Source organism: Electrophorus electricus, chromosome 1, assembly GCF_041902795.1.
Source record: "Electrophorus electricus isolate QZ-2024a chromosome 1, ASM4190279v1, whole genome shotgun sequence".
Classification (NCBI taxonomy): domain Eukaryota; kingdom Metazoa; phylum Chordata; class Actinopteri; order Gymnotiformes; family Gymnotidae; genus Electrophorus; species Electrophorus electricus.
The window spans coordinates 11,900,541-11,916,220 of record NC_137497.1 but is presented as its reverse complement, the minus strand read 5'-3'; the positions used below and the strand labels follow the sequence as shown (position 1 = coordinate 11,916,220).

Here is a 15,680-nt window from a genome sequence, read left to right as displayed (position 1 = left end):
CAGATAATAGTTCTGTCTCTCTCTCTCTCACACACACACACAGATAATAGTTCTGTCTCTCTCTCTCAAACACAGATAACAGTACTGTCTCTCTCTCTCTCTCTCTCTCACACACAGATAATAGTTCTGTCGCTCTCTCTCTCACACACACACACAGATAATAGTTCTGTCTCTCTCTCTCTCTCTGTCTCACAGATAATAGTTCTGTCTCTCTCTCTCTCTCTCACAGATAATAGTTCTGTCTCTCTCTCTCTCTCTCTCACACACACAGATAATAGTTCTGTCTCTCTCTCTCTCTCACACACACACAGATAATAGTTCTGTCTCTCTCTCTCTCTCACACACAGAAAATAGTTCTGTCTGTCTCTCTCTTTCGCTCTCTCACACACACACACACACACAGATAATAGTTCTGTCTCTCTCTGTCTCTCTCTCACACACAGATAATAGTTGTCTCTCTCTCTCTCACAAACACACAGATAATAGTTCTGTCTCTCTCTCTCTCTCTCTCTCTCTCTCTCTCACACACAGATAATAGTTCTGTCTCTCTCTCTCTCTCTCACACACAAATAATAGTTCTGTCTCTCTCTCTCTCTCACACAGAAAATAGTTCTGTCTCTCTCTCACACGGAAAATAGTTCTCTCTCTCTCTCTCTCTCTCACGGATAATAGTTTTGTCTCTCTCTCTCTCTCTCTCTCTCTCTTTCTCTCTCTCTCTCTCTCTCTCTCTCTCTCTCTCTCTGGCTAACACAGATAATAGTTCTGTCTCTCTCTCTCACACACACACAGATAATATTTCTGTCTCTCTCTGTCTCACACACAGATATTAGTTCTGTCTCTCTCTCACACACACACACAGATAATAGTTCTTTCTCTCTCTCTCTCTCTCACATACAGATAATAGTTCTGTCTCTCTCTCTCTCACTCACACGAATAATAGTTCTGTCTCTCTCTCACACACAGATAATAGTTCTGTCTCTCTCTCTCTCTCTCACACAGATAACAGTTCTGTCTCTCTCTCTCTCTCTCTCTCTCTCACATACAGATAATAGTTCTGTCTCTCTCTCTCTCACACACAGATAATAGTTCTGTCTCTCTCTCTCTCTCTCTCTCACACACACACAGATAATAGTTCTGTCTCTCTCTCACAAACACACAGATAATAGTTCTGTCTCTCTCTCTCTCACACACAGATAATAGTTCTGTCTGTCTCTCTCTTTCTCTCTCTCTCTCACACACACACACACACACACACACACACACACACAAACAGATAATAGTTCTGTCTCTCTCTCTCTCTCTCTCTCTCTCACAAACAGATAATAGTTCTGTCTCTCTCTCTCTCTCACACACAAATAATAGTTCTGTCTCTCTCTCTCTCACACACACAAAGATAATAGTTCTGTCTCTCTCTCTCTCTCACAGAGAATAGTTCTGTCTCTCTCTCTCTCACAGATAATAGTTCTCTCTCTCTCTCTCTCTCTCTCACACAGATTATAGTTCTGTCTCTCTCTCTCTCTCTCACACAGATAATATTTCTGTCTCTCTCTCTCACACACACACAGTTATTAGTTCTCTCTCTCTCACACACAGTTATTAGTTCTCTCTCTCTCTCTTTCTCTCTCTCTCACACAGGTAATCGTTCTGTCTCTCTCTCTTTCTCTCTCTCTCTCTCTCTCTCTCTGTGTTCCACACACAGATAATAGTTCTGTCACTCTCTCTCTCTCTCTCTCTCTCTCTCTCTCACAGATAACAGTTCTGTTTCTCTCTCTCACACACACAGAGATAATAGTTCTGTCTCTCTCTCTCTCACACACAGAAAAGTTCTGTCTCACACACAGATAATAGTTGTCTCTCTCTGTCTCACACACAGATAATAGTTCTGTCGCTCTCTCTCTCGCTCTCTCTCTCTCTCTCTCTCTCTGTCTCACACACAGATAATAGTTCTGTAGCTCTTTCTCTCTCTCTCTCGCACAGATAATAGTTCTGTCTCTCTATGTCTCACACAGATAATAATTCTCTCTCTCTCTCTCTCTCTCTCTCTCTCTCTCTCTCTCACACACACACACAGATAATAGTTCTGTCTCTCTCTCACACAAACACACAAAGATAATAGTTCTCGCTCTCTCTCTCCATTTCAGACACACACATCGTTCTGGGCATTGAGAGTTCTGGTAAACTGGGATGTGATGATGTTGTCACTTCACCTCTCTTTTGTCTCTCTAGTTTGTTGACTGAGAGCGGCGGAGTGTTGATCATGCCTGTGGTTCCTTTTAGTTGTGCTGCCACAGCTACATCTGCCAAAGTCCATCTTTGCACATCATAGTTTCCTACTTTACACACCCTCTACCTGGACATGTCTAATAATCTAGTCTCTCTGTCTGCTGAGGTTCACCTACCCCTGATGTCATGACGTTACTGTCTCAGCTGCCATGGCTCCTCCCACCACCCCATGATGCCCCCTGTTGTAGCCCCCCACACCTCCACCCCACACAGCTACTTCCCCGCTGCCCTTCATGGATGATCTCATACAGGAAGAGTTTCGGTCATGTGCACACCGTCGGGACCAGACAAGGACTTCTAGAAAACCACACTAGACATTAATTGCTTATTGTTCCATATTTCTTTATTTATTTTTCTCCATCTCACTACTTATTCTGCTCCTTATTGTCTATATTCTTACTACTGTAATGTCCGTTATTGTCCAGAGGACCCCACCAGTTTACAGCCCACCAGAACCAGTGCACTGAGGACACTGTCAGCACTGACATCCACACGTCTCTCACACATCTGGAGGACATGGACAGTTATGTTCCAGTGCTGTTCACTGATTACAGCTCAGCAGTCAACACAGTCACCCCAACCAAACTGACTGAAACACTCACCACTGGACTCACACCCTCCTTCTGTAAATGGGGCTGAACTTTCTAACAGACAGAATCAGTCAGTCAGAACTGGCAATGTACATCCAGCACAAGGACTGAGAACTCTGGGACCCCCCAGGACTGTGTGGCCGCCCAGTATAACACCAGCATCATCAAACTGGTTTGACTGATCACTGGATGAGACAGCATACAGGAGGGAGGTGACAGACATGGTGACATGGTGTCATGACAACAATCTCTCCCTGAATGCAGACAAGACCAAGAAGATGATTGTTGACCCAAGGAGGAAGGAGAAGCAACAGCACACACCACTACAGACAGGAGAGATGGAGGTGAACTCCTTCACCTTCCTGGAGTTCACATCAGTGAGGACCTCACCTGGACCTACAACACACCCCACATCAGTGAGGACATCACCTGGTCCTACAACACACACACCCCACATCAGTGAGGACCTCACCTGGACCTACAACACACACACCCCACATCAGTGAGGACCTCACCTGGACCTACAACACACACACCCCACATCAGTGAGGACCTCACCTGGACCTACAACACACACACCCCACATGAGTGAAGACCTCACCTGGACCTACAACACACACCCCACATCAGTGAGGACCTCACCTGGACCTACAACACACACACACCACATCAGTGAGGACCTCACCTGGACCTACAACACACACCCCACATCAGTGAGGACCTCACCTGGACCTACAACACACACCCCACATCAGTGAGGACCTCACCTGGACCTACAACACACACCCCACATCAGTGAGGACCTCACCTGGACCTACAACACACACACCCCACATCAGTGAAGACCTCACCTGGACCTACAACACACACCCCACATCAGTGAAGACCTCACCTGGACCTACAACACACACCCCACATCAGTGAAGACCTCACCTGGACCTACAACACACACCCCACATCAGTGAGGACCTCACCTGGACCTACAACACACACACACCACATCAGTGAGGACCTCACCTGGACCTACAACACACACCCCACATCAGTGAGGACCTCACCTGGACCTACAACAAACACCACATCATAAAGAAATCCCAACAGTATCTGCTGTGTCCTCTGTTTATGTACGATACCCAGCATGACCTGCACACTCTCCTGACATCAGAACTCTGAAAATGTTCAGCTCTTGTTCACAGTTTTATTGACAACAGGAGGAAACGTGAAACTGAATCACATGAAAGACAAATCAACAACAAGCCAGCCCCAACAAGTACTGATATACACAAAACACAATGCAGCAAACTTCACAGAGAATAACATTATCCACCAAATAATGATCTGTGATTACAAATAACAATACAATAAACTACACACAACCACAATGTTTTCAAAAGGTATGAGATGTACGCAGACAACTGCATTAGCACGGCTATAATAACTACAATAACTATAATAACTACAATAACTAGAACTCTTGGAGTTGTATTCTCTCACTCTACGATCGCTACACACATGAACCGACTCGCTGCTACTGACACCCTGTGGTTCATAAATGAATTACAACTAACCTCAAAAAATGGAACAGAGTTTATAAACTCCTGACAGAACAGCATCTGTACTTCCTGAGGAGGCTGAGGAAATGTAGCATGTCAACTAAAACTCAGCAGTTCCTACAGGAGAATGATGGAGAGTGAACTCACCAGCCACCACAGTATGATATGGGAACTGCACTACTCAGGAATGGAAGACTCAGTTTTCAGTATTTTCTCATTCTCACTCTTTCATAAACACACATAGACACCAACACAGAAACACACACACACACACACACACACACACACACACACACCCACACCCACACACATACACGTAAGCACACACAAACAAACCCACATACGCATGCACACACTAACGTTCCATACCTGAGAGTGTCCAGTCTGCAGTGGGGATCCTCCAGTCTAGCAGAGAGCAGCTTCACTCCTGACTCTCCTGGGTGGTTGTACATCAGATCCAGTTCTTCCAGGTGGGAGGGGTTTGACCTCAGAGCTGAAGCCAGAGAAGAACAGCCTTCCTCTGTGACCAAACAACCAGACAGTCTGCAGAAAGGAGGGAAACAGGTAGAGAGAGACAGAGAGTGAGATGCACTTCCAGAGCAGCCTGCATGGGGCAGCTAGAGAGGCTGGTAACTGTAGTTGGAGGTTCCTCCACTCTCATCTCTCTCTGGCATCCTCCATGGCAGATGGTTTTGTTCACTCTTCTCCAGATCGCTGCTGTCTGTGTTTATTTCAGCTCTTATTTTTATTCAGCCCTTCAGAACTCTAGTGCACTATTAACCTACATCAGAAGAACCCTAAAGCTGGACTTACACTGTGTGATTTCAGTGGTCTTATTAGACTGTTACATGTCAGACTGTATGAGATGATGCCAGTAAAATCTTGGCAGAATTCTACATCTGGCTGTGATAACAGGAGTAAAAACACTGTCACATTTCTGGACCTGTGACTCAGAGATAAAGTCTAAGAATCCTAAGCGATGCATACTTTTTTTGGAAGTTGCAAAGCTGATGCCAGACTTTCACAAGTGTCCTCAAGATTACAGATAGCTAGACTGCAAGTAGATACAACTGACAATACAATATAGTCTACAGTAGATACACTAAATATTACAATGTAAGTCACTCTGGATAAAAGCATCTGCCAAATGCTGTAAAAGTAAATATAAATGTACTCTTATGTGGTCATGGAACTGTCTTGGCTTTATAGGACATTTCTGAGAAATAGATATCCAAAATCAACCTGAATGAAACATGAATTCACCCAAAGGTATTATTATTTTAATAGGAGTTTATGAAAAATAGTAGAGTGAAATCTGTCCAAACTTACTCTGCTGATACTCTGCAAATTCAGTCTATACAAAATGAGTGCATTATTTCGCCTAAAGGTAGTTTGACTTTAATATGGATTTATGAACATTGTACAGTGAGTGTCCAAACTTACTCTGCTAATAGTCAAGGGCTTCTACTCACATGTGGTAGTGGAACTGTTTTTGCATTTTGTTAAAATTCAGAAAAATATGTAAAACTTCAATATAGATTTATTAATGATCTGGTGATGGCCAAGGGCCACCATTCAATTGGCAGTGGAATATTTCAGCCCTGGAGTTCCCCTGCCCTGCACATTTGCCACATTTCACTAGTGATGACCACAGCTGGCAGTCAAGATCTATAATAACCTTCTGAGAAACATTATGTAGAAAAAGCTTCTCCACAATGCTTATTATGCTGTGTAAATATATTACCAATTGTGTTTAATCTAATTATGCAATTAAAGTAGTTCAATCAAGTAAACTGTATTTTGTACTTTTAAATGTAGTAAACGTGCAGGTCCATCGAAGCTCTTAAAAATACAGCGAAATACCGTAAAATCGCGCATATAGGCGCATAATTTAAAGCGCGGACGACTTGACCGTGAATCGCTAAAGCGCGGATAGCGTGATCGCGGTTGTAACCTAGTGACCACCTGTAACCTAGTAACCACCTGTAACCTAGTAACCACCTGTAACCTAGCTACAAGGTTTAAATGTGTTTAAACTGATGTAGGGGACATGACTGATTAATACACAGCTGTACTTCATGAACACCAGATGTTATAAATCACATCCCCGTCAAATCTCCCGTCACACCCGCACCCTCCTCCCTCCTGCTCGCAACTACGTGAAGATCCAACCGCATTTCTCCTAAAGACTGTAACTTGATTGTTGCAAAGACAAGAAGTCCAATCTTGCTTATTGACGGTTTGGTCAAATTGTTGAGACTGTTAGCTGGTTAGATATCTGTGCTGAACAGTAAACAACTAAACAAATCAACATAGCTAGACTTTCTTTGCTAACATTAGCTAGTTAGCTGTTAGCCATGAATGACGATCAGAGATTCAGTGAAAAACTCACACAGGCTTTGTCTGTCTGTCTTAGTCCATCTACTTTTACTTTTTGTCTGTCCCTTTCTGGAATTTTCCTTTTCTCTTGGAAATCACCATAGCAGCAAATATCCTCCAATTCCAGTTTGAGATTTTCTGTCATTTTCATGATCCACTACAGTTCTCTTCACCTCAGTAAGTTAAAACAGCTCCCCTGATGCTATTGGCCACTGTAATGACGTCATTCAATATTCTGCTGCCCCGGCCGTCCTACCACATATGTGATTGGATCAAATTATTGTCACTCAAATTGAGAAACTTGTCACTCATATTTCTGTTTACTGCTGGATACAAGTGCTTCTTGGATATTAACGTTATTACTACCTTTATTTTTTTCAAATAGTACAATTTTAAGAATTTGTGGAGTGTTTTTATTGTACCTTTTGGCATTTTTAATATGTCAACATAGACTTCCTAAAAACACAAGGGCAACAATCACAAGGTTATTACTGTATTTCTAGACCAAACTGTTTTCTGCTGTTTCGTGTGCTCCCAGTTTTAGTTGAGAAAAATATTATGAACATTATCTTCACTACATATAATGGTGTTATACTGTTTCTGACCATTCTGGTGCCCTACACACACCCAAACACACCCTGCTGCTACCACACTACAGTTACAGTGAAACTACAAACACTCCATAACTGCAGCCTGATTAGATTTACTAGACAGACTGAATACAGGCATCCTAATACAACACAGATTTGTACCTTCAGTTTCCAGAGTTGGCTCTGTCCTAGTACAACTTCCCCCAGGTCATTGTGCCAGTGTTGGGTAGTGTAGTCTATTGTGTGGCTGTGTGTATCAACATAAAATATCTTGGGTGTAGAAGATTACTGTACATTCACTGAGTGGATTTGAACTTGTTACATCTACTACTGTATTTTCTTTTCCTCTTCTGGTTTATGTTTAATGAAGACAGGTTTGGGGTGGAGCAGGTGTTGGGTTTGGTTTTTATTCTGGCTTATACTCCCCATAGAGACAGATGGAATGTTTGTAGATCTCTATTACTTTTTTGTAATAATGGTTTGTGCTCAGAATAAAGTGTCTGTTGTGGTCTCTCCCCCTACACTGGCACATAACAGAGATGTATAAAGGTTGGTATCTCTCTCTAATCATCTGCAGCTGAAATAACCAGCAACTGAAGATGGCTGCCTCCAACACTCCTTTACCATTTATCAAACACTAAGATAATACTGATGATTTTCTTCATAATTTGTGAACCCTAAAGACGGCCATGTTACTATATTGTGTGGGATGTAGCTTGGACACATACTAAAACTGTAGCATAACCATTGTATTAGAGGTGAAAAACACCTTCACTATTGTTTCTGAACTTCTGAGCCCTCCAGACATCTTGTGGTTTTAAGTATTTTCTGTGGTCAGTGTTTGTTCTCCTGTATGGAGGAAGCAGAAAGACAAGGAGCACAGCAAGGGGTCCACTGAGGAGCACATTCCATCAGTGGGGGTCACACACAGATAATAGTTCTGCCTCTCTAACACACACAAATAGATCTGTCTGTCTCTCTCTCTCTATTTCACACACACACAAACTCACAGATAATAGTTCTGTCTCACACTTACAAATAATAGATCTGTCTCTCTCTCTATTTCTCTCTCATACACACACACACACACACACACACACAGATAATAGTTCTGTCTCTCCCCCTCTCTCTCTCTCTCACACACACACACACACACACACACACACACACACACACACACACACACACACACACACACACACACAAATAATAGTTCTGTCTCTCCCTCACACACACACACGTTTCAATTGAGGTGAAGCATTATAAACAGTAAATGAAACATACTTGTGTCAATCTGTGTAATAAATAAGATTTCAAACAGTAGTCATATTGGCCCTGAACTAAACAGTGTGAGGTCTGGTTTACTGTGTATAAACAGTAGTTATATTGGTCCTGAACTAAACAGTGTGAGGTCTGGTTTACTGTGTATAAACAGTAGTCATATTGGTCCTGAACTAAACAGTGTGAGGTCTGGTTTACTGTGTATATACAGTAGTCATATTGGCCCTGAACTAAACAGTGTGAGGTCTGGTTTACTGTGTATAAACAGTACTTATATTGGTCCTGAAATAAACAGTGTGAGGACTGGTTTAATTCTGTGTGTGGCTATATTTCTACGTGTGGTTATAATTCTCAGTGTAACTGAATTATGTAGTATCAAATGATGAATTATGGGTGCAGAAATGTCTGATCTAAAGTTCTGATGTAATACAAAACACCACACATGCTATGCACCACACACACACACACACACACACACACACACACACACACACACAGACACACAGACACACAGACACACAGACACACACACACACACACACACACACACACACACACACACACACACACTTCACTCCTTCTCTCCTCCTAATCTCCTGATTACTGATTACTGTGTCTTGTGTGTCTTTCTTTCTCTCTTGTAATTAAGTCCACAGGTTGAACATTGCTGAACATTGTTGAACATCCAGTGCTGAACATTGTTCCTCACTACTGTGTTCAGATGTCCTGAGTTTACTGTCAGCTGTCTGCTCAGTTTCTCTCTCTGCTGACTCCACGTCTTCTACCATCACTGTTCTATTTCTGTTTGATGTCTCTGGCTTGATGAAAAAATTAGCAGCCAACATTTACTCCTAAGTCAAGCTAATATGACATTAGTGTGAGGTATCTAGGTGTAGTAACCAACAATATACTGTAACTTGGCAAGCTTAAGGTTACTGATATTAGCCAGCTACATGTTTCATAAAAACACCTGTGGAGAGAGATCACAGATTTATTTTAAGGAATAACCAATAAACCTTTCAGCTCTATTGAATGAATATTAACTTGTTGCGTTCTTTCCTCCAGCACGGCTGTCAGTTCAGCTCATCTCAACATGTGTTGAACACACGATGTAAATCATAATGAGAACAGGGTCTCCCACCCAAAAACACAAGGGAATCATATGTGCTTGTAAAAGTGTCCTGTAATGTGTCCAGAACCTCAATGGTTCAGCTTTAAATGTTTTCATTAAGATTTTAAAGGCTTTTATTTGCAGAGAGATTAGAATGACTGATGTTTACAGTGTTTCCATACATAAACTAGATAAAATCACTCAGTGAAAATCTTACATTAGAACACTTCATTTTACAACACTGTTGTTGGAGTTTCTGAATATATTCATCCTGTAAGACATTTTGCTAAATTTCTGCTCTCAGGTGACCAAAAATGCAGCTTGTGGACAAAATGCCAAAGCGCCTAGTTGAAGCAGCATTGTAATAAATACACCTGTACATGTGGACAAGGACTCATCCAGGTCTTCTCTTTACAATGTTATATTTCTCTTCTAGACTTGAATAGCTGCTCATGCATCACAAATGTAACTCTTTGTCTCCACAGTGTGGTCATTTAATGAAATGTACTAAGGTTTCAACAGAAAACTATTTAGAAATATTTAAAGAAGAGAACTTTATAATGTAATATTAAAGTGTATATTTCCTTGCATTGCCTTGCCTGACAATGTTTGTTTAATACTGTACTATAAGGGAGTTGACACTGACCTTTTTAAAATGCCTCTTTATTTACATTCAAAAATAGTCACAGAAACTCACCTGAGAATCTCCAGTTTACACTGTGAACTCTTCAGTCCAGCACAGAGCTGCTCCACTCCTGAATTCTGCAGGTCATTATTATTCATCTCCAGCTCTCTCAGTGAGTTTTCTGTTTGTAGAACTGATGTGAGAGATTTGCTAGACTTTTCAGTGAGACCACAGCCAGATAGTCTGTAAAAGAGTAAATACATTAAATAATGTAGTTCAGTCAGAGGATGATGAATTAAAAGATCTGAACTGCTAATAAAAATGTAAAGAAGAGCTTAAAAGGTCTGGAACACACTGATACATTTTCAGCCTTTTAATTATACAAACACAGCAACATTTCAACACTACCGTGTCTTCATCAAAGACAAAATGGACAAAGACATGACAAATAACATTCATTAGCAACCTAAGACAGGTGAACAAATAATGGATGGTTGGTTCATAAGTCAGTGAATGGCAGTTACCATAATCAGAGTCCAAATATCAAAATATCCCACCCCTAACACCATAACAGGAAACAGAACAACACAGATCTCATTCAATGTTTCACAAATACAAATACACTAATATACAAACAGAAAATATTGTTGGAAGACATGCAGAGTAGTGATTATGGAGGAATAAACACCGCAGTAGTGATTATGGAAGAATAAACACCACAGTATTCATTATGGTGGAATAATCACTGTAGTGTTTTTCATGGAGAAATAAACATTGCAGTAGTGATTATGGAATAATGAACACTGCAGTATTGATTATGTTGGCATGAACACCGCAGTAGTGATTTTAGAGGAATAAATCACTGTAGTATTTATTATGGAGGAATAAACACTGCAATGGTGATTATTGGAGGAATTAACATTGTAGTAGTGATTATGGAGGAATAAAGACCACAGTATTGATTATGGTGGAATAATCACTGTAGTATTTATTATGGAGAAATAAACACTGCAGTAGTGACTATGGAATAATGAACACTGCAGTATTGATTATGGAGGAATGAACATTGCAGTAGTGAATATTAGTGTATGAACACTGCAGTACTAATGATGGTGGGATGAACACTGCAGTAGTGATTATGGAGGAATGACAGAATGCAGAGAGCAGAATCTTTTACTAATGTTTACATTCCTGTGCTCACACTATGAGTCACTGATCATGAAACATTCTCCTCTGCCTTTGCTTTTCCCAGTGAGGTCCCGAGTTCTGTCTGTGTGGTGCACCGAGAATCCTGGAGGCTTAATAGCTGAGTCAGGGACCCCATCAGTCAGGTGTGTGTGAGGCAGACCCCATCAGTCAGTCAGGTGTGTGTGAGGCAGACCCCATCCGTCAGTCAGGTGTGTGTGAGGCAGACCCCACCAGTCAGTCAGTTCTGCCTCTCACACACACAGTTCTGTCTCTCTGTCTCTCTCTCTCTCTCTCTCTCTCTCTCTCTCTCACATACACACAGATAATAGTTCTGTCTCTTTCACACACACAAATAATAGATCTGTCTGTCTCTCTCTTGTGGTGACACACTAAAATGGTCTTACAGCACAGAGGAATTTCAGGGTACACAAGTTAATACAGTGGTAAAACCACTATTATAGTGTATAATAAACTACATACTGTTTTATTCCTTATCAGATTATGACATTCACATGAGGTCAGGCAGGGAATCATTAATTAACCCATAAGATTACAATGTGAATGAATCATCACCAATAAATCAAGGGTGTGGGTTACATAAACATAAATATTATTACCTGAGAAAGATTTCATTTCTGTCCAGCACTTAATATTTTATATCACTTACAAGTATCTTCCATTCTTTGATTCATCCCCTCGAAAAAGGTTGTATTTCAAGATTCCAAAAATTCAACTTGTGGTTATAATTCTATGTGTAGTTATATTTCTACATTTAGTTATATTGCTACATTTGGTTATAATTCTACATGTGATTATAATTCTACTTGTGGTTATATTTCTATGTGTGGTTATAATTCTCAGTGTTTCTGAATTATGTAGTATCAAATGATGAATTATGGGTACAGAAAAGTGTGATATAAAGTTCTGAATTAATTACAAAACACCACACACACACACACACACACACACACACACACACACACACACACACACACACACACACACACACAATATTGCTCCTTCACACAACTAATTTATTCACTAAAATCAACCATTTACATTAACACAAAAAAACAACTAAAACAAGTCAGCAGAGCTGTGGGGCTACAGTGAGAGTGGACACAGCTGACACTACAGCAGAGCTGTGGGGCTACAGTGAGAGTGGACACAGCTGACACTACAGCAGACCTGTGGGGCTACAGTGAGAGTGGACACAGCTGACACTACAGCAGACCTGTGGGGCTACAGTGAGAGTGGACACAGCTGACACTACAGCAGACCTGTGGGGCTACAGTGAGAGTGGACACAGCTGACACTACAGCAGACCTGTGGGGCTACAGTGAGATTGGACACAGCTGACACTACAGCAGAGCTGTGGGGCTACAGTGAGAGTGGACACAGCTGACACTACAGCAGAGCTGTGGGGCTACAGTGAGAGTGGACACAGCTGACACTACAGCAGACCTGTGAGGCTACAGTGAGAGTGGACACAGCTGACACTACAGCAGAGCTGTGGGGCTACAGTGAGAGTGGACACAGCTGGCTCCTCTGTCTCTGTCTGCTGTGTTCACTCTCTTCCATGTCCTCCTCCTGGACACTTTCACCATCAAGTTCTTCTGTCTTTTCTCTCTCCTGCTGTCTTCTTACTAAAGAAGGTTGCCATGGCAAGAGCATTACTCTTTCTCTTCATCCTGGTTGTTTTCTGTCTCTCTATAGTAACTGTAAACGAACAAGCAGGAGTATTTTATATTCTAGCCAGTTCCTTAGATTTAAGGAAGCTAACATTAGCCTCATTAGCTTTGTTATAGTACATCAGGCACCCAGCATGCCACCCACCCACACACACACACACACACACACACACACACACACACACACACACTTCACTCCTTCTCTCCTCCTAATCTCCTGATTACTGATTACTGTGTCTTGTGTGTCTTTCTTTCTCTCTTGTAATTAAGTCCACAGGTTCACTCGTCCAGTGCTGAACATTGTTCCTCACTACTGTGTTCAGATGTCCTGAGTTTACTATCAGCTGTCTGCTCAGTTTCTCTCTCTGCTGACTCCACGTCTTCTACCATCACTGTTCTATTTTAGTTTGATGTCTCTGGCTTGATGAAAAAATTAGCAGCCAACATTCACTCCTAAGTCAAGCTAATATGACATTAGTGTGAGGTATCTAGGTGTAGTAACCAACAATATACTGTAACTTGGCAAGCTTAAGGTTACTAATATTAGCCAGCTACATGTTTCATAAAAACACCTGTGGAGAGAGATCACAGGTTTATTTTAAGGAATAACCAATAAACCTTTCAGGTCTATTGAATGAATATTAACTTGTTGCGTTCTTTCCTCCAGCACGGCTGTCAGTTCAGCTCATCTCAACATGTGTTGAACACACGATGTAAATCATAATGAGAACAGGGTCTCCCACCCAAAAACACAAGGGAATCATATGTGCTTGTAAAAGTGTCCTGTAATGTGAAAATCTTACATTAGAACACTTCATTTTACCACACTGTTGTTTGGAGTTTCTGAATCTATTCATCCTGTAATATATTTTGCAAAATTTCTGCTCTCAGGTGACCAAAAATGCAGCTTGTGGACAACATGCCAAAGCGCCTAGTTGAAGCAGCATTGTAATAAATACACCTGTACATGTGGACAAGGACTCATCCAGGTCTTCTCTTTACAATGTTATATTTCTCTTCTAGACTTGAATAGCTGCTCATGCATCACAAATGTAACTCTTTGTCTCCACAGTGTGGTCATTTAATGAAATGTACTAAGGTTTCAACAGAAAACTATTTAGAAATATTTAAAGAAGAGAACTTTATAATGTAATATTAAAGTGTATATTTCCTTGCATTGCCTTGCCTGACAATGTTTGTTTAATACTGTACTATAAGGGAGTTGACACTGACCTTTTTAAAATGCCTCTTTATTTACATTCAAACATAGTCACAGAAACTCACCTGAGAATCTCCAGTTTACAGTGTGAACTCTTCAGTCCAGCACAGAGCTGCTCCACTCCTGAATTCTGCAGGTCATTATTATTCATCTCCAGCTCTCTCAATGAGTTTTCTGTTTGTAGAACTGATGTGAGAGATTTGCTAGACTTTTCAGTGAGACCACAGCCAGATAGTCTGTAAAAGAGTAAATACATTAAATAATGTAGTTCAGTCAGAGGATGATGAATTAAAAGATCTGAACTGCTAATAAAAATGTAAAGAAGAGCTTAAAAGGTCTGGAACACACTGATACATTTTCAGCCTTTTAATTATACAAACACAGCAACATTTCAACACTACCGTGTCTTCATCAAAGACAAAATGGACAAAGACATGACAAATAACATTCAGTAGCAACCTAAGACAGGTGACCAAATAATGGATGGTTGGTTCATAAGTCAGTGAATGGCAGTTACCATAATCAGAGTCCAAATATCAAAATATCCCACCCCTAACACCATAACAGGAAACAGAACAACATAGATCTTATTCAATGTTTCACAACTACAAATACACTAATATACAAACAGAAAATATTGTTGGAAGACACGCAGAGTAGTGATTATGGAGGAATAAACACTGCAGTAGAAATTAGGGAGGAATAAACACTGCAGTAGTGATTATGGAGGAATAAACACTGCAGTAGTGATTATGGAGGAATAAACACTGCAGTAATGATTATGGAGGAATAAACACTGCAGTATTGATTATGTTGGAATGAACATTGCAGTAGTGATTATGGAGTAATAAACACCACAGTATTGATTATGGTAGAATAATCACTGTAGTGTTTTTCATGGAGAAATAAACACTGCAGTAGTGATAATGGAATAATGAACACTGCAGTATTGATTATGGAGGAATGAACATTGCAGTAGTGAATATTAGTGTATGAACACTGCAGTACTAATGATGGTGGGATGAACACTGCAGTAGTGATTATGGAGGAATGACAGAATGCAGAGAGCAGAATCTTTTACTAGTGTTTACATTCCTGTGCTCACACTATGAGTCACTGATCATGAAACATTCTCCTCTGCCTTTGCTTTTCCCAGTGAGGTCCCGAGTT

General features: G+C 40.9%; 1 protein-coding gene across 1 annotated transcript in view; it reads right to left on the bottom strand.

Moving 5' to 3' along the window:
• Positions 1-15,680, bottom strand: part of LOC145657065 (NACHT, LRR and PYD domains-containing protein 3-like) — a 53,312-nt gene that overhangs the window by 21,906 nt on the left and 15,726 nt on the right. Inside the window, exons 5-7 of the mRNA XM_081711522.1 lie at positions 14,576-14,746; positions 10,485-10,655; positions 4,796-4,969 (exon numbers count right to left, since the gene is read on the bottom strand). Coding sequence (XP_081567648.1) covers positions 4,796-4,969; positions 10,485-10,655; positions 14,576-14,746 — 516 coding nt within the window. The remainder of the gene's footprint in view (positions 1-4,795; positions 4,970-10,484; positions 10,656-14,575; positions 14,747-15,680) is intronic.